Source organism: Eleutherodactylus coqui, chromosome 2, assembly GCF_035609145.1.
Source record: "Eleutherodactylus coqui strain aEleCoq1 chromosome 2, aEleCoq1.hap1, whole genome shotgun sequence".
Classification (NCBI taxonomy): domain Eukaryota; kingdom Metazoa; phylum Chordata; class Amphibia; order Anura; family Eleutherodactylidae; genus Eleutherodactylus; species Eleutherodactylus coqui.
The window spans coordinates 168,320,315-168,345,979 of record NC_089838.1 but is presented as its reverse complement, the minus strand read 5'-3'; the positions used below and the strand labels follow the sequence as shown (position 1 = coordinate 168,345,979).

The window sequence follows — 25,665 nt, the reverse complement described above, 5'->3', positions numbered from 1 at the left end:
CACGAGTGAAAACATCGCAAATGTAAAGGAAACCATTGAAAATCATTGGTTTTAAAATTCAGCATTTTTACACACTCTTGCATCGCATGAAAATCGCGTTATTTTCTCACCAGTGTGAAGGAGCTCTAAGCGGTTATCTAAGAATTTTACTATTGTCGACCTATTGTGAGAATAGGCCATCAATAGTTGATCACCAGGGGTCCGCTGATCAGGCACTTGGTCCTTAAGGCCTCCCTCAGACAGATGCAAACAGCCGCGATTTTACTTTCATTTTTGTCCGCAGCTCCTTGTGGCCGACAGCGGAGTTTAACATACATCATCATTGATGCGGTGCGCTAAACGCCTAAAAATTGAAAGACTCCGCTCGAAAATCGTGGCGCTGGTAAGCGCAGCGAATGAGCGGCTGTCTAAGGCTCCTTCGAAAACAATGGGAGCGTTAGACAGTGATTAGCGTGGCGCTGAAAACACTGTACTATTTGTGCAGGGAGGCCTAAGAGGCAAATAAGAGCTGTGCCTGCTATACCAAAACAGGCCACTGCAATAAGGACAGAGCTCTCTGCTTCCAGCGCTGTCCAGACTGACAGTGTTTGTAAAAATGTGTGAAAAAAAAGCCCGTGAACATAAGCATTTTGCTTCAGGTACGTGCTTTTTTTCATGTATGAAATAGTTTAATCTTGAAAAACGTATTGCGCTCAAATGCAAATAACCCAGCATACACGTGCGCGGCTTCTTTCATACTCCCATAGAAAATAATGGGCAAAGCATTCTCTTGCGACAAAATTGCGATCATCATGTGAAACTAGCCTAATGGCTCCTGCACACGGGACGATTTGATTTACGGAATACGGGGCCGGCGGCTGCCCCTGGATCCTGCAGCAAATACTGCTGATAGCCTCTTATGGAGACCCGCTGCTTCCTGCACACGAGCGGAAAAACTAACTGGAATTTCTGCTCACGGCAAATAAATCGCAGAATGCTGCATTTCTGTGCGGTTCCTGCATAGACAGCATCCATTGAAGTCAATAGAGGCGCCTGTCCCGCGTCCCTTCCGCAATTATCACAGAAAGGTTGCAGGATTTGAGTCATTGCCTAGCAATGGCGGGGCATAATCTGTAATGCGTATGTATCACGGTGCAACAGCCGGCGCTTCTGCAGTACACATAAAGTAGAATCCATACGGGTAAGCGGGGTCACCGGCCAGACACAGAGTCTGATCCAGCTGCAGGATCCCGTATGCCGGATTAGACCCTGTCGTGTGCAGGAGCCCTTACTTAGTCTTCTTTTTACAGTTCTGGCGCATTTTTTTGAGTTTTTTGGGTTGTGCAAAAATAATGCACCCAGTAGATCTTATACTCTACTGTGAAGTCATGTTTCTGGTTTTGGCATTTCCGGTATCAAATGTTTGAAGAAAAAAAAACACTTAAAAAAAAATAGAAATGCATTGAGTTGTTTGAAAACGAGCTATACATTTCTGTAGTCCTATCTGTAGCTCGTACACATTCTGCGGTAACTTCCCCTGCACTGCATTCATTTATAAACTACACGCACTTCGCATTTTCGGAACGGGGTTAAATCCCTTAATGGGCGGGGCGACTGCTCAGAACGTAGTACGTGCCAACCAACAACATGGCGCTGTTCAATGTACGAGCAGACAGCACTTCACGACACATTGCGGACTGCTTTACGTCACACTGAATACGAGGACCTTTAAGTGCTGGCAAAACTTTGTTGACTTCCGTAGTGCCAAGTAACGGCACTTGTGATTGGTCAGCGTTCATCAGCATGTCAAGTCGTCCAATGGTGGTGCTGTTTGTTGCTGGTTCAAACATGGCGGCACCCAGTCACTGTGGATAGGGTTTTCCGTAAAATAAATCAACCGGTAGCAACTCGTCTTGTAATCCCGGCGAGCCGGTGATGAGGGGAGAGAATGGCGAGCGACGCCGGGAGAAAGCAGTTCTGGAAGAGGAACGCCGCTAAAATGCCGGGCAGGTGCGTGTGAGCGGGCCATGTCAGAGCGTGTGGCAGCAGCACAGCCCTCCGTCGGTGCCGGGGGTCAGCAGATAGGTGCAGCGCCCTTTTACTGCGGGGCTGCTGGAGGCTCCATAGGGGTTGTAGGGTTACACATTCAGTACTACAGCGCCGGACAGGACACTGCTCTAATGGGTGGGTGCTGCCCCATGTTAGTACCCTCATGTAACACCAGCCTCGGACTGCAGGGGGCGTCCTTTTGGTATATGTGTGATAGGTTGATGGCTGGATGTGTCAGTGCATTGTATAGGAAATCCCACATACGAGGACGCCGCCCGCCTCCTTACATCACACTGATCCGCATTCATTGCACCGTGTTAATAATACCCTTAAGGCTGAACGCATACGGGCGGATAATCGCTGCAGGATTTGCGGTCAGATGCCCACCGCGAATTCCACAGCAATGGCTGTCCATAGACATGCTATGTTAACAGATTCTCCCCTGCCCACGAGTGGAAATCAGCTGTGGTCCTCCGCTCGCGGGGGAAAATCACAGCACATCCTATTCATCGTGCAGATGGCATCCATTGTTTTCAACAGAAGCCGTCCGTCCCACGATACTCTGTGCTGTGACCAATGTGGAAGTACAGCGAGAATCCGCATCACAGCCCAGCGCCGGTGTGTCATGCGCTGCACTGCGCATGTGCGCCAAAAGAGACTCTCGCCGCGGATCCGGAGAGGTGAGTATATTGGGGTCTCTGGGGGGCACCAGGTCTGATTCCGCTGTGAGATTTCGCAGGCGGAATCCAAACCGGCCGTGGGCAGGAGGCCTTAGGCCTCACACAGGGCAGATTTGAATTGCGGAATCTGCGATCAGCACTTGCACGTAAGATCTGCAGTTCAAGCCGCCCATAGGAAAGCATGGAGCGTCCGCACCTCAACGCACACAGGCGGATTTGTTTTGCGTTCTTTTCGTGCGGGAAAAGAAATCACAGCATGCTCCATTATACTGCTGATTCTGCGCCGATGGGCTCAGTTGATCTCTACGGAAGTGAGCGATACGCAATTCCATTGTGGTTTTGTAGGCACATACCTCTCTGGTTGTTTGGAGACCGGGGAGGGGGAAGGCAGGCACTTTGGGCTTGCATTTTTTATTTCACGCGGACGATCCGCAGCGCATCTGTACGGGATTAAAAATCACATCCGCGATCGCTAGCAAGCATTTAAAAATCATTTTTATACTGACTTGCAGGTCTTCCACTGGGGAAACTTGTGTGTGCCGTGTGCATGAGGCCTTATTTGTATAGCGCCAACATATTCCGCAGCAGAAAGGCTGGCCCAATATACCGGAAGAAAAAGCGCTGCATGCAGCCCCCTCTCTTTTTCCATGAGCCAGGCAGCTGGGCGGGAAATGGACAGACCCCGTTATAGTCAATGGGGTCCGTCCGTCGTGGCTCGGTTCTGTCTCTGGCTGTGCGGATTTCCTTTCCTGCTTTCTGTACGGAGCAGGAAAGTGGAATCCCCAACGCAGATGTGAAAGCACCCAAACATACACAAAATAAAGTTTTAGGCCGGCTTTACATGACCGGATTGCTATTGCAATTGGCATCCATGTAGCGGATTTGGTGCAAGTCGCACACGTTGAAAGCACGTACTTTGGGTTTTTCGCTCATATTCGCAAATACCACTTGTGTTTTTTGTGAGTGGAGAAAAAAATGTCAGCATGCTCTATTTTGCTAGGGACTCCATGCAGATATACATCACAGGGGTCCTATGACCGTTTACTCGTTACATGCTGCGATCTACTTCGATTGTGGTATGTAGGACATTAAAAGTGGAGATTGCTGTTCTTAAGAATCACCTGTGTTGCAGCGGCAGGTCGGATTTGCCCAATGTTCACGGGCGGGTTTGATTTGTGGGAGATCCGCAAATCAAGCCACCCATAAGGATGCATGGGCGTCCATAAATCAATTTAAGCATGCAGATTTGTTTTGCAGACCTTTTGGTCCGGAAAACAAATTGCAGCGTGCTCCATTTTTCTGCTGATGCCGCAGGGACCGCTTTTATTGAAGTCAACAGAAGCCGTCATATTTGTGGCACACCCACAGCTGACACTGCAGATCTGTCGCGGGAAAGCAGGAGATTTGAGAAAAAAAAACCAACCTGTTGTGCGCATGTCCAACAGCGTGCTGTGAGGACCATGCACAGTACAGTGAATCCGTAAATGGAGTGATCCGCGTGGATTCTGGGGAACCTGCTGCCAGGCAAATAGGGCTTTATTCCGTACAGGATTCCCTGCATGGAATTCGAGCTGCCCGTGGAAATGAGTCCCATCAGTCACAGCCGGCTTCCATTGTGGGATGGCGCAGGCTTAGTTTCTAAACCCGTGCCATCCACATGACGTGAGTTTACATCCTGCTGCGCTTAGCACCCCGCCGCAATGAGGTAAACCTCCATCATATAGTGTTAATGCAGATGGTAGGTTGAGAAGAAGAGAGGAGCCTGTAGACTCCTGTTGTTGTATGTAATGCTGAGAGTGAACTAGAGGGGGTGCTGTAGAGACAGGGATCAAAGCTAGTTGGGGACTGGGATGTTATTTACTGCCAAATATTGTTAATTTTCTTTTTGAAGTAAGCCATCAGAGATCCGTCATAGGGGGCTGTATTTTTAGGTTGATCAGGGAGTGAAAAGTGTCAGAATTTTTGGGTTATTGACTAATGAGGAAATGAGAGGTGAAGTTGACTTGTTTGGCGTGGTGAAGGGCAAATTTGTTTGTTCTTAGTAGGACTTTGTAGTGGAGGAAATCCAGATATTTGTGATTTTTCTCCACATGAGTTTGGCACATCTAGAGCACCACCGAAAGAAACGCGTATGAGGTGTCAGCCAGGGTTGCTGAGGTCTGCATCGGGAGGGTTGGATCACGCGGGGATCAGCTAGTCAAACTAACGACCACTTGTCTGTCTGTGTGTGATTCTCATGCTCCACCCCTGGTGATGTCATCGCTCCACCCCCTGGTTACGTCATTGAAGGTCCTACAACATATATAAAACACGGAGTCTGACCGACAGAAGAATAACACAGTTAGGCCCCCTGTCCACGACCGTTTTAAATGCCGGCGGTAAATCGCCGGCGAATCACGCAGGCTGAAGCAAGTGTCAGCCCTGTGTCCACGAGCGGAGGATCATTGCAGCATGCTGCAAATTGCCCCGATTCTCTGCAGTCAGCCTATCTATTAGATTAGGCTGACCGGTGGAGATTCGTGTGCGGCTCCTGCTTCCGGGCGGCAGCTCTCGCGGCGGAGATCTGCCGCGGGACTTCGCAACGCCCGTGGACAGCCGGCCTTAGGGCTCTTGGAACGGGAGGACAAAAATAAGAATGACAATACAACTAAACCGCTATTTTGTCAGACTCAACTCGGCAGTCCTGGCAGAACACACTGACCTACTGCCACCACAGAGATCTGGTGGGTTGAAGGACCTGTGGTGATATCACTGCTGTGGGAGGAGCTAAGCTGTGTGTGTGATGTGTGGGGTGTAGTAGAGCGGTGTGTGTGATGTGTGGGGTGTAGTAGAGCTGTGTGTGTGTTTGTACCATGTAGCAGAGCTGTGTGGCGCATTGCTCCACCAGAAACACTGGTACTATAATTTCCTACAACTCAGCAGTCCTGACAGAACACACTGACCTACCACCACAGAGATCCAGTGGGCTGAAGGACTTGTGGTGATGTCACTGCTGTGGGAGGAGCCAAGCTTTGTTTGTCTTGTCGTAATCAAGCTGCTGTGTGTGTGATGTGCCACCAGAAACACCGGTACTATAATTTCCTAATAATTACTAGTAAAAATTATAAGAGTTTTATTGTATTGCTCAGCAGCCAGATGGGGACAAGAGAAGGAAGGCGTCAGGGCCAGCAATGACTGTAAGCGATCTGAGAATTACTGGGTTTAAACTGCTTGTAGATTTATGCGTATGTGGTAGGTAGGAGTAACCTAAGTTATCATCAGAGAGTTGGAGAAAGCAGTTTGCAAAGTCAGAACGAAGATGGAAGAAAGCCCAATTTGTGAGTGGGGGAAGCTATAACCTGTGAGAGGCTTATGGAGGGACTTGGCAATAGAAACTGAGAGGCAAGCAGGTAGGTCGAGTCATCAATGGGGATGCTGAAGTCGCCCAAGATGAGAGTTGGAATTTCACAGAATAAGAAGTGGGGGAGTCGTGTGGCAAAGTGGTCAAGAAACAGGCTGGGAGGACTGCGGTGCAATAGACGACTTCAAAGGAGGTGAATGTGAGCAAGGGTAGCGGGATAACCTGGAAGGTACATTGTGGAGAGAGAATGTCTACTTCTGGGGGTATGGGAGAAGTGTAGGCCACCATAAGATAGGAAGCAGTGTCAGACTGTTTAATCCATGTCTCTGAGAGCCAGCAGGTTTAGAGATTTTGTAATGTAGCAATCATGGATGGTGGGCAGTTTGTAGCCTGCTCACTGACAATTCCAGAGTGCACATTTAGAAGAGGCAAGGGGAGGGAGAACAGCGAATGGTAACTGGATCAGGGAGCTTTCTTAGGCCCCATGTCCACGTCCGAGGCGGAATATTGCTAGTGATATTCCGCCGTGGGGGATGGGGTAGAGCTGTCAGGTCTCCAACGTGAGCATATCTAATAGATAGGCTCATTGCAGAGAATCGCAGCAAATTGCGGTATTCCGCGATTTAAATCCTGCGAGTGGAGAATCACTAGGATTCTCCACTCATGAATGCCGGCCCTTTGCTTTCCATAGCAACGCCATGGAAAGCTTCACACAGTGTGATTTGCTGGCGAATCATCGTCCGTGGACAGGCAGCCTTAGAGAGGCAGATAAGTTATGGCTACTGGAAATAAAAGGTGGACCGGAATTAGGAGAGTTGTCCCCCACAGTTAGTTAGGAGGGCAGAGAGGGTGAGCAGATGGCTGAGAGATTTGCGTGAGAAGCTTTTATGTTTAACGGGGCAGTTGGATGGTTTGAGGCGGCTTAGGAAAGTGATGATTGCATGTTAGCTGTACATGAGCGAGGAAAGGAGAGAGGGGCTGATGTGGATGGAAGGCACTGAAGGTGGACATTGGTAGTTGGTTATGAGGCAGAGAGCTAACAAGAATGCGCAAGATATAGTAAGGCCTCCCTCACACAGGCATTTGCAAAAACACTGAGTTTTTTAACATTGCATTTACTGTAGTTTCAGACGCGCTGGCATGCATCTTACCAGTGTTTTGGCTGCGTTTTCAGCACAGCTGGAAACGCAGCCAAGGAAGCTGAAAAAGGGATACTTGCCTAGCAGGCACCATTTGGGTCCCTCCTGCTGCTCTGACATTCCTGTAGGCCTCCGTGCAGTTGCCAGCGTCGGCAGAGCATCTCTTGCTGGTAACGGGGATTCATTGAATGGCTGTTATTGGTTCATTGAGCGCTAGCTCTGATTGGGTGAGCCAGCGATCAAGAACCAATCAGAGCAATCTCTTGCTGGAGGCAGGGTTTTCAATCCTCATTACCAGCAAGAGATACTCTGTTGGCGCTGACCGCTAAGGAGCAGCTACCCGGGCGGCGCCTGCTAGGTAAGTATTGCTTTTTTTTTTTCTGGTAGTGGAGCTAGGGCTTTTAGTGCTGTCAAAAACGTGGCACCAAGATGTGCCGCGTTTTCAGCAGCGCTGAAAACTCTGCCCATTCATTTCAATGGGCAATGCAGCATACTTGCAGTAAAGGGGACCCTGGTTGAAGGACCTGGGGGGGCGGGGCTGGCTCTAGTGAAACTGGGAATTGGGTTGGGTTAGGAGCTTTGGGGGTGGGACTTTTGTATGACTTGATTGGTGGGGTGGGAACCAGCAAGATGAATGAGCTGTGCTGTGTGCAGCTACGGCAAAATACATGTGAGGTTTGAAATGAAAACGATGAGGTGGACTTAATGGGATTGGTAGATTAGTAGTGCAATGTATGTAGGTAACTGATAATATACGACGACAGCAGCTAACAGATAATATACAACATCAGCAGCTAACATGGTTGGAATTCAGAAATATGAGTCAACATATTAAAATAGGCTAAATCAGATGTTGTTGCAGCATATCTTTCACTCCACATGAATTCATCCAGGTAAATGGGAATCGTCTTTTTGTGTGCCGTTCATGCGCTAGAAAACCGATTTTGCTCGTTTCCAATCATTTTCAATGTTGTTGGTACGAGCGCCCGTGAGCGGATCGACACAATATCTGCTGTGATTGACAGTTTGAGAGTCATTATTTGGCAGTTGCGCGATGCTTCGATACGCTGCCCATTCGTCAGAAATTATAATTGATTCTGGAGCGATGACTCGCTGAATTACTGGCAGCAAAGTCGCTGCATCTCTTTTTGTGACAAAAGTGATGAAACCTTTTTCGATTCTAAACATCAGAGGCTCCAAAAATCCATCTGTCCTGATGTTGCAAGTTGCAGCCGCGATGATACTTTGCTTTCACTAGAAAAAACTCGGCAATTTGCACTTCTTTTCCTGGACCGCCAAGCTGAATAGGCTCTGCTAATAACTTCCAGGAGCATACATCTCTGAAGTATTGATAATAGTCCACTGCAGTATGCGCCGCAATATCCAAATGCTGCATTGTTGTTTGCTGAGGCTTTTCAGTCGCCCAATAAAACACTAACTATATGAATTTGGTGGGCACAATTTTAGCTCCTTCAATCAAACTATCTTTCAAAACGGACTGCTTGCTTCTGCATCCGGACATCTCCACACATAACCACGAAGTTTACTGGAATCTCTTATTTGTGAATCTTCCCATTGACAAGGAATAGATTCTACCTTCCTGTATAGAATCTTGTGCTGCGCAAGTATTCAATAGCTGATAAATCATCCTTACAAACCCTATTCATTTCAAATACATTCATTTTCACTTCTGCACACATTTGTCTGTCACTATGGTATGTAGGTTCCCACCCAAGCGATTGCCTCATCCAAGCACCGCCCCAAAGCACCACCCACCAATCGCATCATAGAAAACTCCGCCCCCAAAGCTCCTAACCCGACCCAATTCCCAGCTTCAGTAGAGCCAGCCCTGCCCCTCGCAGATTCTTCAACCACGGCCCCATATACCGCAGGTATGTCGGCAACGCACAGCGTTTAAAAATGCTGAAACGCCCAAAAATAGAAGATGCACCGTTTGAGTGGCTGTCTGTGCCTATGTGGTCCCATTGAAAACAATAGGAGCATTGTACAGCGATTAGCACGGTGCTGAAAGCGCCACACTACCCACGGTAAAAAGGGCTTATCTAAGGGGGCCTAATAGTAACTGTGGAAATGCAGTTTGTTATACCTGTATCCTGCCCTGTTTAACTGTCATGGCATAACTGTAGCACACTTGACATGTACCACCCTGACACATGGCTCAAACAGCATGGTTAGAGGTTGTCCCATGAAAATATGACCAAATCTAACCAACCCCCACCTATCCCAAGGGCAGTCCCTGCTTGAATGAGTGGCAGTCACACATGCACACCACTGCTGTGTTCATTTCAATGACTGTTCCATATTCAGCAATTTCCGGCTCACGTTGAAATGAATGTAGCGGCAGCACACGTGTGCAGCTGCCTCTTCATGCAGGGAGTGTCGGGATCCCTATTCCCAGGATCGCAGTGGTTGGAGCTCCGCCAATGTCCTGTAGTTAGGGAATAAGTTTTAGATTTTGTTAAAATCTTTTTAATACTTATTAAACAGAATTTATATATCCTCTGATATTCAAACAATAATGCTAGAAGAGCGTCACCTGCTGCTTCTGTTCTGTATCCACCTCAGTAAGGCCCCATTCACACCCGCATCAGAATTTAATTTCAGAGCATTTGGCAGAAAATCACCGACAAAGTAATGCAGCATGCTATTTTGTCTGGTAACATGACATTCAAAATCACATAGTATTGACAGCCCCATTTATACTTAAAGGGGTTGTCTTGCGAAAGCAAGTGGGGTTCAGCACTTCTGTATGGCCATATTAATGCACTTTGTAATATACATCGTGCATTAAATATGAGCCATACAGAAGTTATTCACTTACCTTCCCTGCGCTGGCGTCCCTGTCTCTGTCCCTGATTGGCTGGAATCGGCACACGTGACGGGGCGGAACTACGCAATGCCGCGTAGAAGGGGGCGGGGCCAGAACGCTGCTGCTGCCGAACCAAGCCGAAGGCAGAAGACCCTTCTGCGCAAGTGCGTCTAATCGGGTGATTAGACGCTGAAGTTAGACGGAGCCATGGAGACAGGGACACCAGCGCAGGGAAGGTAAGTGAATAACTTCTGTATGGCTCATATTTAATGCACGATGTATATTACAAAGTGCATTAATATGGCCATACAGAAGTGCTGAACCCCACTTGCTTTCGCGAGACAACCCCTTTAATGGGTTCTTTTTAGCACTGAAAGCATACATCTCCACAGAGATTCAAGTTTCAGAGCATGGTAGTTCTATGGAATTTGTTAGGTAAGAATACTAGGAGAAAACAACAGAAAGGACACCATTGTAGGCATTTACTATAGGCCACCTGGACAAGTAGGAGATATTGATGAACTCTTTCTACATCAGATGGCCAAGCTCCCAAAAAAGCATGACCTAGTGATCATGGGAGATTTTAACTATCCAAACATTTGTTGGGAATCTCTCTCAGGTAAAAGTAATGGATCCAACAACCTCTTATCCGGTCTTACTGGCAACCTTATCTTCCAAAAGGTAGAAGAGAAAACAAGGAGATCTGCTATCTTGGACCTAATTCTTACCAACAGGGAGGGAATGGTTGAGGAAGTAAGGGTGGCTGGGACCTTAGGCGGCAGTGATCATGCTATTCTTGAGTTTCGGATAACAAGGGGAGGAAGACCTGAGAAAACTCAGACCTCAAGATTGGATTTCAGAGAGGCAGATTTTAATGAACTCAGAAAGAAGGTAGGAAGGATCCAATGGCTGGATATTCTTAAGGACAGAAATGTCCAAGAAGGTTGGAAAAAATTGCGAAATGAGATTCTCAAAACACAATTGTTAACAATCCGTAAAAGTAGAAAGGAAAGCATTTAAAGAGACCAGGATGGATTAACTCAGAACTTAAATACATGCTAAAAACGAAGAAAAATATGTTTATCAAATGGGAAGGAGGGCATATCTAAAGAATATAATGCGGTTGGCAGAAACTGTAGGGCAAGTGTCAGAATAGCTAAAGCTCATGATGAATTGAGTCTTGCAAGAGAGGTCAAAAACAATAAAAAAGGATTTGGAGGTTATGTCAAAAGCAAAAGAAAAGCCAAAGCTGCTATTGGATGTTTACAGGATGAAAATTGGTTAAGAATGATGTTGAGAAGGGTGAGCTTTTAAATTCCTAATTTGTATCTGTTTTATCTCAGAAAGTAGATGGAACATCAACTGATCTTCCCTGTGCTACTGGGGGAACTAAAGAATGCACGCTATCTATGAGCAGAGAGATGTGAGGGAACACTTAGCTAACTTAAATGAATTCAAGTCTCAAGGTGCAGATGAATTACATCCTAGGATGCTAAGGGAAGCAGCGGAGGTAATTGCTGAACCACTCGCCATAGGCCCCCCCCCCCCCGGCGGGATTTCCCGCAGAATTTCCGCCCCTGCCCGCCTGCATAGGATTGCATTACAATACGCAATCCTATGCAGACTGCCACGATTTGTCCGCATGAAATTACACGTGGAAAACAAAAAGCGGCATGCTTAATTTCTGTGTGGGTCTCGCAGAGGCCCACACAGAAATATCACTTCCTGGCCGCCGGCTCCGCTCTGGGCAGCCGGCACATCAAAGAGCCGGAGCTGCGGGAGAGGTGAGCGCGCACTGGTCCTTGCAGGGGCTTTGATCGGGTCCCGCTGTGAGAATTCTCGCAGCGGGATCCGACCCGGCTGTCTGCAGGTGGCCATAATCTTTGAAAATTCCTGGAGAACAGCAGAAGTCCCAGAAGATTCGAGAAGGGCAAATGTCCCTGTTGGCGGACCACAGGCTCTAACTAATAAGTGAAAGTGCCAAAAAGTCTGGAATAAGACATATGCGATTTGAGGGGGAATGTACTGTATCCTCAAGAGTGCATTCTCCAATGGTACTGCTTTATTCCCAGCACTCCGCAGTGGAAATTGTATCTAAATATCAGTGAACGCTGTGAAGTCTGTCTAGCAGGGATACATCTCTTGGGCGGATTGAGCCCTTACACCACAGTGTCTATTGCAAAATAGCAGGACAAACTTTCCTATTGATGTGCCCTAATTAGCTATGCCTATCATCAGACTGCCTTCATAGTATACTCAGACCTAACAATCATCGAGCTGAGTCTGTGTTGGAATTCAGAGGGTTAAATGAATCTTCCATTTGGGCCTGTATGTTCCTGATGAACGACTAAAGCGCTGCGGAATAAATTGGCGCTATACAAATAAGTCCTCAGAGCAGTAGGGAAGCGCGTCAAACAAATACCCTGATTGATAGTTCTACGAAATATCATATGAAAACTAGAGATTATTAACCCTTTGCAATCCAATTTTGGATTCAGGATTTCCAAGAGGGTTTTCTCTTTCTGTCATTATACAATGGTGCCACCTGCTGGCTACAGCCAGTACTGCAGTATTGGACATGCTGGAGAGGCACCCAGCAACAGAGCGGCCAGTAATGTACAATAAGAATACCCTGCTGGACTTCTTGCGCCATTGGAAGCTGTACAGCCTTCAATCAGAATGTCTTTAGATGTCAGACAGTAGATTGGAAAGGGTTAAGACACTACCAACACATCATAAAACTGCTGATCTATCTATCATTGCAGAATGATGAATATGCCGCAATGACATAATTAAGAGAACTAAAGCCCTAACTGACAGATTAAATAAGTATCATAAGAGAACTGGAGATCATTAAGACACAACCAACACATCATAAAATTGGTAATCTATCCATCACAGCAGAATGATGAATACACTGCAGTGAGGTAGATTAAAAATGCAAAGTATCAGTCTCCAATCACTTTGAAGAGACTTACGAATTGTCTGGGTCTGTGATCCATGTTTGTGTGTTTGTCTAGGTCGCTGCCCTCCCACACTTTGTCCAGTGCCCTGTTCTTTTAGAATAACTTAAAGGGGTTGTCTCGCGAAAGCAAGTGGGGTTAGGCACTTCTGTATGGCCATATTAATGCACTTTGTAATATACATCGTGCATTAAATATGAGCCATACAGAAGTTATTCACTTACCTGCTCCGTTGCTAGCGTCCTCGTCGCCATGGTTCCGTCTAATTTCGGGGTCTTCTTGCTTCTTTAGACGCGCTTGCGCAGATCCGTCTTCTCCCTTCGGCTCCGCTCGGCAGCATCGGCGATTTGGCTCCGCCCCCTTGTACGCATCATCGCGTAGCTCCGCCCCATGATGTGTGCCGGTTCCAGCTTCCTGATTGGCTGGAATCGGCACGTGACGGGGGCGGAGCTACGCGATGATGCGTACAAGGGGGCGGAGCCAAATCGCCGATGCTGCCGAGCGGAGCCGAAGGGAGAAGACGGATCTGCGCAAGCGCGTCTAAAGAAGCAAGAAGACCCCGAAATTAGACGGAACCATGGCGACGAGGACGCTAGCAACGGAGCAGGTAAGTGAATAACTTCTGTATGGCTCATATTTAATGCACGATGTATATTACAAAGTGCATTAATATGGCCATACAGAAGTGTATAACCCCACTTGCTGCCGCGAGACAACCCCTTTAAGTTAATAAAGAATCTATATTTTAGTGTATATCTACACTGTCAAAGTACTTGTTTGAGAATGGAGTAATTAACCGGAGCCAGCATGGGTTTCTAACACAAAAAAATCATGTCAGACAAATCTAATTTCCTTCTATGACAGAATCACGGACTCGGTTGGTCAGGGAAATGCGGTGGATATAGTATATCTTGACTTTAGTAAAGAATTTGACAAAGTATCTCATAAAATCCAGACCTCATCTGGAATAGTGTGTCCAGTTCTGGGCACCCCATTTTAAAAAAAGACCGACAAACTAGAGCAAGTTCAGAGAAGAGTTACCAAGATGGTGAGCAGTCTGCAAATCATGTCCTATGAGGAACGGTTCAAGGATCTGGGAATGTTTAGCTTGCAAAAAAGAAGGCTAAGAGGAGACTTAATGGCTGTCTACAAATATCTGAAGGGCTGTCACAGTGCAGAGGGATCAGCCCTATTCTCATTTGCACAAGGAAAGACTAGAAGCAATGGGATGTAACTGAAAGGAAGGAGATACAGATTACATTTTTCGGAAAAACTTTCTGACAGGGTGCTCAATGAGTGGAACAGGTTACCATAGGAGATGGTGAGTTCTCCTTTAATGGAGGTGTTCAAACAAAGGCTGGACAAATAAGGGGGAATGTACTGCATCCTGAAGAGTGAATTTAGTAAATCCTGCACTGAGCAGGAGGTAAGGACCCGATGACCTGGAGGTCCCTTCCAACTCTACCATTCTATGATTCTGTTTGGAGCTGGCATTTTCATTGTTCGGCTCCAAGGATGAAGTCAAAAAACGGAAATGTGCAGGAGCCCCAAGCATAGTTGTGAATGGGGCCTTATGGTTCCAACTGCTCTGTCTTGCTTCCATCTCTGCTTCACTGGGGATGTGGAGGGATCCCAAGTGGGAGGAGCGGCTTTTTCTGAAGTTGTGTCTTCTCTGATCTCAGTAGAGATGCTGAACAAGTGATGATAGAAGACAGCATTACTGCAGAGAGACAACACTGAGTAGTTGTGACCAACTTGGAACATTTACTGAGGTGGACTGAAATAGCAGGTGACATTATTCTAACATTAGTCCTGGGATATCTGGGGATATAAGCTTCTTGTTTAATAAGTGGAAATGCAAAAATGTTTCTAAATATTGGCTGGATTTAAAGGGGTTGTCCCGCGCCGAAACGTTTTTTTTTATTTATTCAATAGGCCCCCCGTTCGGCGCGAGACAAACCCAATGCATGTGTTAAAAAAAAACAAAAACGTTTAGTACTTACCCGAATCCCCGTGCTGCGGTGACTTCTTCCTTACCTTAGCAAGATGGCCACCGGGATCTTCACCCACGATGCACCGAGGGTCTTCTCCCATGGTGCACCGTGGGCTCTGTGCGGTCCATTGCCGATTCCAGCCTCCTGATTGGCTGGAATCGGCACACATGACGGGGCGGAGCTACGCGATGATGCGTAGAAGGGGGCGGAGCCAGAACTCCGAGACCCAAGAGAAGGGAGAAGACCCTTCTGCGCAAGCGCGTCTAATCGGGAGATTAGACGCTAAAATTAGACGGCACCATGGAGACGGGGACGCCAGCAACGGAACAGGTAAGTGAATAACTTCTGTATGGCTCATATTTAATGCACGATGTACATTACAAAGTGCATTAATATGGCCATATAGAAGTGCTTACCCCCACTTGCTTTCTCGGGACAACCCCTTTAACTATAGACCATTACTATTTCATGGGGCCACTGCATTAATAACATATTAAGCGTTACTGTACCTGCTGGATTGGCGCTGAACATTTAGGTCATAACGACCCCTCTCGGCAGTATATTATGCAGCAGTGCTAGCGATGGGGATGTTGGGCACTAATCCACCTGCCATAGTAACACTTTGTGTGTTTGAGCTTGGAATTAACACCTTATAATGTGATGTAATGAATCTGGTTTCTAATAAAGCTGATAACTTAATTGTGAGTACTTGCACATCAAAATTCATTTATTGTATCTTATTATAAGATGTTAGATCCAAGTTCAAAGACGTGAAGTTTTAGTATGGCTGCTGGATTAGTGCCGAACATTATGGCGGCTGGCGCTACACATCCACATGCTGACATAAGCTCAGTTATATATTGCTGAGAGGTCACTATGACCGAAGCATTCGGCACTAATAAACACACCATTCTTTCCTAAAAAAATGAAAAGGGAAATCTGAAGGATCTGGTTTACACCATTGATCCATCATAGCTGGTATGAATCCGCTATATTCCGGAGCATGGGCAGCCATGATGCACTTTAACCCCCCAGCAGTTTAGGACAAGTATAATACCAGTGTGATTTTCCTTAATGTCTCCACGTATGAACCACGTTTAAGTGCTTTCTGTGTCCGATAAAAGGTTTGCTTCCATTCTTGAGCACTGAATGTTTAACCCTTTCCAATCCAATTTTGGATTCAGGGTTTCCTAAAAGGCTTTCTCTTTTTTCTGTTACACAACGGGGCCATCTGCTGGCTAAAGCCAGTGTGTGTGTGCACCAGAGAGACTCCAGGAGTGGAGTGGTTGGCGTAAGAATACACTGTCAGACGTTTCTGACGTTGGAGCTGTACAAGCTTCAATCAGAATGTAGGAAGATGTCAGACAGTGGATTGGAAAGGGTTAAGTTTCCTCTCCCATTCTTTTAGTGGATATATTTTTTGCAGAATTACTTGGTCATGAAATAAGGTATAGATATATTTTAGCCTTTTGATTCCTCTTGAATATATTTAGGTTAGCCTGAAAAAGAGGATTTATGGTTTTTCAAAAATGGTGGATTTGAAATAATCTCCATGGGTCAAATGCTACTCAGACACTAACTGATCTTATGTTACTTGCAGTAATTGTGCCATAGAAATGATACTCCTTCAAAGATATTCAGATAAGAAATAGCATGTTGGGGCGAATCCAAATGTTTTATTACCCTGGAAGAGGACTATGTGGTTTTGCATAATTGTGAAATGTTTTCCAAGTAGTTAGAAATGTTGGTCAACAGGAAGTGTTATGATGGTATAGGTAGTTTCTATGAGCAGAAATTTAAAGGGGTTTTGTCATTAAAATAAAATTTTATACTCGCCTATTCCTTCCCAAACAGTCTCCTTACCGCATCTTCTCCTCGCTGATATTCTCCAGTCCCCTGGGTCATGTCACCTCCAGCCAGCCGGATCCTCTTCTTGTTACGAAGCGTGCATTACTCACATTCTTCTTCCTGCCCGGCAAGGTACACTACATTACTGTGATGTAGTGTTCGCTGGTTAGGAAGGAATGCTGATCTATTGCAGAGATAGTGAGCATGTGCAGTGTCTGCAATAGCTCGGCACTCCCTGCTAAGCTGTGAACGCTACATCACTAGTGACATAGAGTACATTGCCGGGCAGAAAGAATACCTGTGAATGTACATAACTTCACAGGAAGCAGAAGAATCAGCCAGTTGGAGTGGAGGTAATATTTAGTACTCTTCTAGTATTGTCTGGTACATGGCGGTCCTTCACGAGTCCCATTTAATCTCAACCTCCCCCCCTCCCCAATTCATGTAGTTTAATAGTGAGATGGGTTGGAAATTTCGGGGAAATTGAAAAATGGTATCAATAAACACTACAAGTTGTCCCACAACATACAGGCCTGATACAGCTCTGTCAACTGAGAAGTAAAAATGCTCTGGTCCTGGAATGTGGGGCCACAAAAAGTATTCTTGTTTTTAAAAAAAAGTGCTTTTATTGCGCAAAAGTGGTACTAAATAATAAAATCTTATATAAATTTGATGTTGTCATGACTTGTCGCTTAAATACTATACCTCACTGGGAATGCTCTAAAAAAAAAATGGTGAAATATAAGTCAGTGATGTAACCATAGCCTTACACTGACTTAAAAGGGGTTTACAAGGCAGTGCCTGCTTTCCGACCCAGGATACGCCGGGTCGGAATGGAAGACGCTGCTCCGACTCTTTAGTAGTGGCTGGTGCTTGTAATTGCAGGAGCACTTTCAAAGAGTTGCACCTGCAATTACAAGTGTCGACCACTAAACTGGGGTTGGAAGCAGCAGGCCTTGTCTGTAAATCCCCTCTAATGTTAAAATTGTCCTCATCCATGAAGAATGGGGCATCCAAAATGTTCTAAAGGTGGCCATGTAAACCAATCAGATTTTATTTTTACCCTAATTGTCATTGGCTACCTTTTTATGAACGTCACTACAAAAGAAAAAAAAACACACCGTGCAGTTTTTTTAAAGATGCATACGCACCTCAGTATCGCATATGCCACTGTATAGTATATGGGAGCAAACATTAGGGGATTTCCCTGCCATATGCAGTGAACTTAGCCCCAAAGCATTGGCAGGGGGCAGATAACTGTTAAAACACAGGGGAAAAAAAGCTATATTCTCCTTTTTAAATGTGCTGTAACCCAGCAGTTGCTACAGTGGTCTTGTACTGTTCATCGTTTATGTGACCGCTGCAGCCGGTGACGGGTCTCAGCTGTCACGTGCCGCTCATGCAAACATGACAGCTGCAGCAGTCATGTGAATGATGAATGGCAGATGACAGCTCCTGCAGCCTACGGGACCAGGCTTGTGGCACTGGAACATTTAAAGGGTGAGTATAGGATTATTTTTTGTTTTACAGCATGATTTGCCCTCTTACAATTTTGTATAAGACCCTGGAAAACCCCTTTAAACTGTGAAATTAATGATAACCATTCAGCAGCATGTAAAATTCTCACAGAGATGATTGCTACAATATACAGGAGGCTGTGTATAAAGCATATTAGAAGTTTTCTCTTTTTTGAATTCTGAAATCTTTGTGACATTTTTGTTTTCATGTTTTTCCTTTCAATCAGTATTCAGCATGTGTATGGAGCACAGCATCCACCTTTTGATCCACTCCTGCATGGAACGTAAGTAGATTTTTTTTCTTCTTTAGTACTTTTAACTTTTCCAGTAAAAAAAAAGAATACATGGCAATAGGGGCAACCTGATGAAAACACATTATTTCATCCCTGCCCCCCTCGCCAGATTGCCTGTCGCACAGGAGGACTCCACTTTACAATCCTATCCCTTCCCTGTAGTGCAGCCACCTGTCTGATGCTTAGCAGGCATCACCTTGAGGCTGAGTTTTCTTTTTTTTTTTTTAACTTTGTTTCATATCTACCCCATGATGCATCAACACAGCATAAACTGAGGCTATATCATTTTTGCCTGCAGGGGGGCAGAATACTAATCATTACCTTCTATATTCACCTAAATAAGCTACAGACCATAGGTGTACAGTCAGGAGGATGAGCTGTGATCACCTCTATTATAGCTGTGTGACAGGCGCTGGGTGATCATCACCAGTAAATATAACTGAAGTGCCTGTGTTCCCCTCTAGGCAGGTTCTATGGTAGTTACACGTGAAAGCATCACACAAACTGTAAAACACACTTAATTTGAGAACACATAACCCAAAGCAGACCTGATCTGGTCAGAATTGAGATCACATGATCATCTGCGGAAAAAGAGGCCAGGAGTTTGACAGAAATAACTGACCAAGGTAACACTAGCTCGCCTATACAGTGAAGGAAATAAGTATTTAATCCCTTGCTGATTTTGTAAGTTTGCCCACTGTCAAAGACATGAACAGTCTATAATTTTTACGGCAGGTTAATTTTAACAGTGGTGGGGTGAAACTCTGCCATGAATGGGCACTCTGATTTCTTCCTGTGTAATACCATCTTTGTGCACTGACAGCATAGGCGAGCCCAAGGAACTCGAAGACTTCCCATTGTGGTGTTGAGCTATCTGACACCTGCACAGAATGAATTGTGTGGGGACACATGGATTTCCCATTGCAATGTAACTCACGGCACCTTGGGTCACACAAGGTGGCGGCTGGGACCGAGCCTGACCCTGGGCCCGCTCACGTGCTTCCCACAAAGAGTATTGCTGCATTGTTAGATGTGTAGAAGTGCTGGCACCTGAGTCCCCTTTCTGCCCACGTTTGTGGCTCCTGACAATTTTGTGACAGAGGTGGCACGGGATTGGAATGATGATCGTGCGTCAATTTATCATCAATTCTCAACAGCATTGTGGGCTATCGCCCACACTTTCAAAGGGGGTCGCTGCCTGGCAGTGGCAACCCTTTGCAGTGTATACCTTCGGTTCCTCCTCATCCAGTATGCACTTATAAATAGACATGAGGGTGGTGTGGCTATGAAGGGAGCGTGTGGCATGAGGGCAGCTGAACGCTGTGCAGGGAAACTTTTGTGTGCGCTGTGGATGCAGGATCGTGCAGGGAGGGTTGGACAGCAATGCCAGCATGTAACCCAGGAGAAGAGACAGCGGTGTCACCCGCAGGCAGTGATTATCCTTGGTTGCAGGTAGTGTAGTGCTTAGCTAAGATGTGCCAGCGCGTGTGCCTTGCTAATGAGGGTTTGTCCTTAGTAAATTGTTAGGGGGGGTGACGCCAGACTCTTGCCCCCATTTTGGCTTAAAGGAGATGTCCCGCGCCGAAACGGGTTTTTTTTTTTTTAAACCCCCCCCCCCGTTCGGCGCGAGACAACCCCGATGCAGGGGTTAAAAAAACCACCCGCACAGCGCTTACCTGAATCCCGGCGGTCCGGCGTCTTCATACTCACCTGCTGAAGATGGCCGCCGGGATCCTCTGTCTTCATGGACCGCAGGGCTTCTGTGCGGTCCATTGCCGATTCCAGCCTCCTGATTGGCTGGAATCGGCACGTGACGGGGCGGAGCTACACGGAGCCCCATAGAGAAGAGGAGAAGACCCGGACTGCGCAAGCGCGGCTAATTTGGCCATCGGAGGGCGAAAATTAGTCGGCACCATGGAGACGAGGACGCCAGCAACGGAGCAGGTAAGTATAAAACTTTTGATAACTTCTGTATGGCTCATAATTAATGCACAATGTACATTACAAAGTGCATTATTATGGCCATGCAGAAGTGTATAGACCCACTTGCTGCCTCGGGACAACCCCTTTAATAGTGGGACCTGGGAGCCTCAGATGCAGCCATGCATGCTGCCCCTGTCCTTCCCTATCCGTTTCTGTGGTGTTTCCATGACTTTCTGATGTTTTCTGGTGTTTGACAAGTCATCACCTATGCAGAGTATCGGTCCCATACAAAAATGTTCGAGTCGCCCATTGACTTCAATGGGGTTCGTTACTCGAAACGAGCTCTCGAGCATTATGAAAAGTTCGACCCGAGCATTTTGGTGCTCGCTCATCTCTATTGCTAACACATTATGCTTTAATGGATTAAAATCCTGCAGTGCCTGCAAGGTCCCCCTGCTCAAGAAGGCACGTGTGCAGGCCAGTCTGAAGTTTGGATGATTCTGATAGTGATTGGGAGAAGATGCTGTGGTCAGATGAGAAAAAAATTGAGCTCTTTGCATTAACTCAACTAGCCGTGTTTGGAGGAAGAGAAATGCTGCCTATGACCCAAAGAACACCGTCCCCACTGTCAAGCATGGAGGTGGAAATGTTATGTTTTGGGGTGTTTCTCTGCTAAGGGCACAGGACTACTTCAGCGCATCAATGGGAGAATGGATGAAGCCATGTACCATAAAATCCTGAGTGACAACCTCCTTCCCCCCCACCAGGATAAAACATACAGCCAAGGCAACAAAGGAGTAGCTCAAAAAGAAGCACATTAAGGTCATGGAGTGGCCTAGCCAGTCTTCAGACCTTAATCCCATAGAAATTTTATGGAGGGAGCTGAAGATCAGAGTTGCCAAGAGAGAGCCTCGAAATCTAAATGATTTAGAGATGATCTGCAAGGAGCAGTGGACCAAAATTCCTTCTGACGTGCACAAACCTCATTATCAACTACAAAAAACGTCTGACTGCTGTGCTTGGCAACAAGGGTTGTTTTGCCACAAGTATTAAGTCTTGTTTGCCAGAGGGATCAAATACTTATTTCTCTGTGCAAAATGCTAATAAATAAATATAATTTAGACAATGTGATTTTCTGGGTTTTTTTGGTTTTTTTTTTTTGGATATTCTATCGCTCACTGTTAAAATTAACCTACCCTAAAATTATAGACTGTTCATGTCTTTGACAGTGGGCAAACTTACAAAATCAGCAAGGGATCAAATACTTATTTCCTTTACTGTATGTACTGGAGGATAGATACATGAGGAATGAATTTTAAGAAATCACCAGAGTGGCTCTTTAAGTATTGTGGACAGTTGACCCACGTGTTCTGTGTTGTTTTTCTTTGACAGTAGATGTATTAATGAAAAATGCCATGTTTTTTGAAATGCAGAATTTGTTTAGCTCTTCTGTTTAGCCTGTAAAGAATCAGTTTTTGATCCGTGGCATGCTACTTGTGTAAGGAATGTTTTGGTTTGGGCTTTTGTCATGAAATGTGTTCTCCGTTCATTTGATTTGCCAGCCATGCACATACAAATCTCCGGTCCTGAGAGCTTTATCTTTATGGAGAGGAAAATGCGCTAGAGGAGGAGCCACAGACATAGAACACAGGCATAATGCAATATTTTTGTGTCTTTGTGGCGTTAGAAATAGAGCAGTAACTCCATAACAATTATAAATGGCTCCTACAGCTTAGTACTTAGATTCAGGTAGAAGACGAAGAAGAAACTCATATGCTTAATAACTGAAAAAGGAAGAAAATGACAGCTTACTGCGAAGCAGTAGTTCCAGTACAGATAAAATCCGTAAATAACAAAATGTTGGTCTACCTGGGGACACCATTTAAATCGCCTCTTAAAGGGAATCTGTCACCTGCCTAAAGCATCATAAACTAACTTATGGTCCTGTACTCTCCCAATTCGTGGTTCCAGCAATGGCCGACTGTAAAGTCTGTGCGTGCGCTCTCCTATAGACTTGAGTCAAATTTTCAGCCGGTGCGCAGACCTTTAAGGCAGAAACCAGGAACAAGGGAGTATAAAGAATACAGCACCCGGCTCCCTAACAGCATACGTTAGTTTATGATGCTTTAGGCCGGTGACAGGTGCCCTTTAAGGCATATCATGGAGCGGACTATAAGACCAAGTGAATAGCTGCTCTGTGGTACACATCCTGTCACTGCATTGATAGCCATTCATCTGAATAGCAGCAATGTATTTCTACATTTTTTCCTGTAGTGATTGGTAAAATGATTAATCTTCTATGGCCAATGATTACTGCTGATCGCTATGCTGGCTTTGTCTTTTGGTGGGATAATCACTTTAATTGTCTTACAAATGCTGTGCACAGGGATGGGAATGCAGCCTTATACCCTGCAATTCTTTGGCATCTGTTGAAGGAGGCTTACACCTTATTTATTAATTCCCTAATGGGTCCACTTGCCAATTTTTGGAGAATTCATGGTCGCTCAATTACAGTATCGTAAATTAACAGAATAGCCTCTGAAAAGAGGGAAGCCGTTCAGCTGGGATCCACTAATATGGACAGAGGTTCGCATTCTGACTCAAGACCTTTATGCTGCGAATTTGACGTGGAATTCACAACAAATCTGAATCACGTAGCTTTTAATGGTAATGCATGCCATAGTCGGTACGATGCTGATTTTTTTACTTCCATACATTTGAAATCTGTGTACAGAAAAGTGAAGTAATATATCACTACTTCACGCGGATTCCATGCCAAATATGCACGCGGACTTAAAAGGCTTACATTTGGATGTGGATCATTGGAAAACTGAACTGCAAATTTTGAACTTGAATCTGTACCTATAGGTAAGTATTGATGATTTTTTCTTTCTTTATTTTTTCTTTACAAAACCCCTTTTAAGGCCTCATGTCCACGGGCAAAAGAAGAATTAAAATCCGCAGCGGATTTTAACTCTTCTCCCGCACGCGGATCCGCACCCCAAAGGGATGCATTGACCACCCGCGGGTAGATAAATACCTGCGGATGGTCAATAAAAGTGATTTTTTTTAAAATGGAGCATGAAAAAATCTGGACCATGCTCCATTTTCATGCGGGTCTCCCGCGGGGACGGCTCCCGCGGGCTTCTATTTGAAGCCTATGGAAGCCGTCCGGATCCGCGGGAGACAAAAATCGGGATTTACTCACCCGCTCCGGTTCTTCTCTTCGCGGCGCCATCTTCTCTACGTCACGGCCGGATCTTTTTTCTTCGGGCCGGCGCATGCGCTGGTTACGTCACCAACGTCATCCTGCGCATCCGCCGAGCCGAAGAAAGAAGATCCGGCCGCGACGGAGTGAAGATGACACCGCGGCGAAAAGGAGATCCGGAGCGGGCGGGAGGTAAGTTTATTCTTATTTATTCTCATTTTCAGCACTCATGTCCGCGGGGCAGGAGGGACCCGCTCCGGATTCTCCATGGAGAATCCGGAGCCGGTCTGATTTTCCCCGTGGACATGAGGCCTAAGGGTAAATTTTATTTAATACTGCAGATTTTCTATGCTGATTTGAGCACAAAAAATCTGCAGTGAAGTATAAGCAGCAGGCAGGTGGATAACATTTTATCTCATCCAGATGTTGTGCACATTTTTTATGTGGAAACCAATTTAATCTGTTGGGCTGGTATCAGATGAGCATGTTATAACGAATTCCGAACACCCTAAAGATGACTTTACAGCCATTTGTCTCCGTATTGTTGTTATTTTCTGCTGGGATAATACTGATTGCGATTTGTCTAATAGAAAATATTAGCAAAACCGAGGCAAAAACAAAAAAATCATCTCACATTTTTAACCCTTTGAGTGGCACGCCCGGAAATTTTACGGGACGAGCTCCTCTGCCGATAGTGATATAGCCCGGAAGATTTCCGGGCTATGTATCACTATGGGAGCTGCAGAGCACAATGTCACAAGCTGTGACATTGTGCTCTGCCTGCACAGTCCCACAGAGAACAAAGCAGGACATTGAGAAGCAGGAAGATATTGCCGATATGCCGGAAATCTCCTGCTTCTAATATCCTGCTTTGTTTATAGGTTGCCATAGAGACCATCGGCTTGTCAGAAGCAAGCCGATGATCTCTGTGGCAGGGAGAGCTGGTGCTTGGCTGTGAGAGGACATCTAGGCACCAGCTCTTACAGCAGAGATCAGAGAAAACCTCAGACTGCAGCATGTAAAGGGTTAACACAGCAGAGATCAATGTGACTGCAGCATGTAAAGGGCTGTCACTGCAGCATGTAAAGGGCTGTCACCATCGGACCCCCGGAAAGTGATCAGGGGGTTCTGATGGGTCCCTGTGGAAGTCCCCTAAAGGGACAAAAATAAAAGTAAAAAAATAAAAATAAAAACACTTGTCTGCCCTTACTTTGTAAAAAATGTAAAATAAAATCACACATGTGGTATCCTTGCATCGCAATGACCCAGAGAAGGAAGTTAGTACATTATTTAACCCCTTAATGACATGGCCCCTTTTTTTCTTTTTTCCCCATTTCTTTTTTTCCTCCCGAAACATAAAACCTGTATAAACTCGGTATCGCCGGAATCGTGTGACTCAGACAATAATGATATCACATTATTTATTCTGCATGTTGAACGCCGTAAAAATGAAGTCCAAAAAACAAATGGCAGAATTTCTTTTTTTCCCCCCAATCTCCCTACAAATGTTTTTACAAAAGTTATGCAATACATTATATATACCCAAAAATGATGCCATCAAAAAGTACGACTTGTCCCGCAAAAAACAAGCCCTCATATGGCCTGGTCAATGGAAAAATGAAAAAGTTATGGCTCTTGGAACGCAACTGCAAAATTAGTTGAAATTCAATGATTAGACCATTTAAAAAACCTGCCCTGGTGGGCATGACAGGGTGGTAGGAAACCCGCCACTCAAGGGGTTAAAAAAAGGCTGTGAAAAATATGACTGTGAATAGACACATGGATATATTTTCTCCGTATTATAGTCCCTAAAATACATATAAATATGGAGCTGAAATCGTCTGGTCTGTAACCCGCCTTACTGTCGGTCTCCGTAATATACCCGAGGCACATTGCATGGGG

At 45.6% G+C, this 25,665-nt stretch overlaps 1 protein-coding gene across 1 annotated transcript in view; it reads left to right on the top strand.

Annotated features, from left to right (window-relative positions):
- Window positions 1-1,771: 1,771 nt before the first annotated feature.
- Window positions 1,772-25,665, top strand: part of TBC1D22A (TBC1 domain family member 22A) — a 490,668-nt gene continuing 466,774 nt past the window's right edge. Inside the window, exons 1-2 of the mRNA XM_066591889.1 lie at window positions 1,772-1,989; window positions 18,567-18,623. Coding sequence (XP_066447986.1) covers window positions 1,928-1,989; window positions 18,567-18,623 — 119 coding nt within the window. The 5' untranslated portion in view covers window positions 1,772-1,927. The remainder of the gene's footprint in view (window positions 1,990-18,566; window positions 18,624-25,665) is intronic.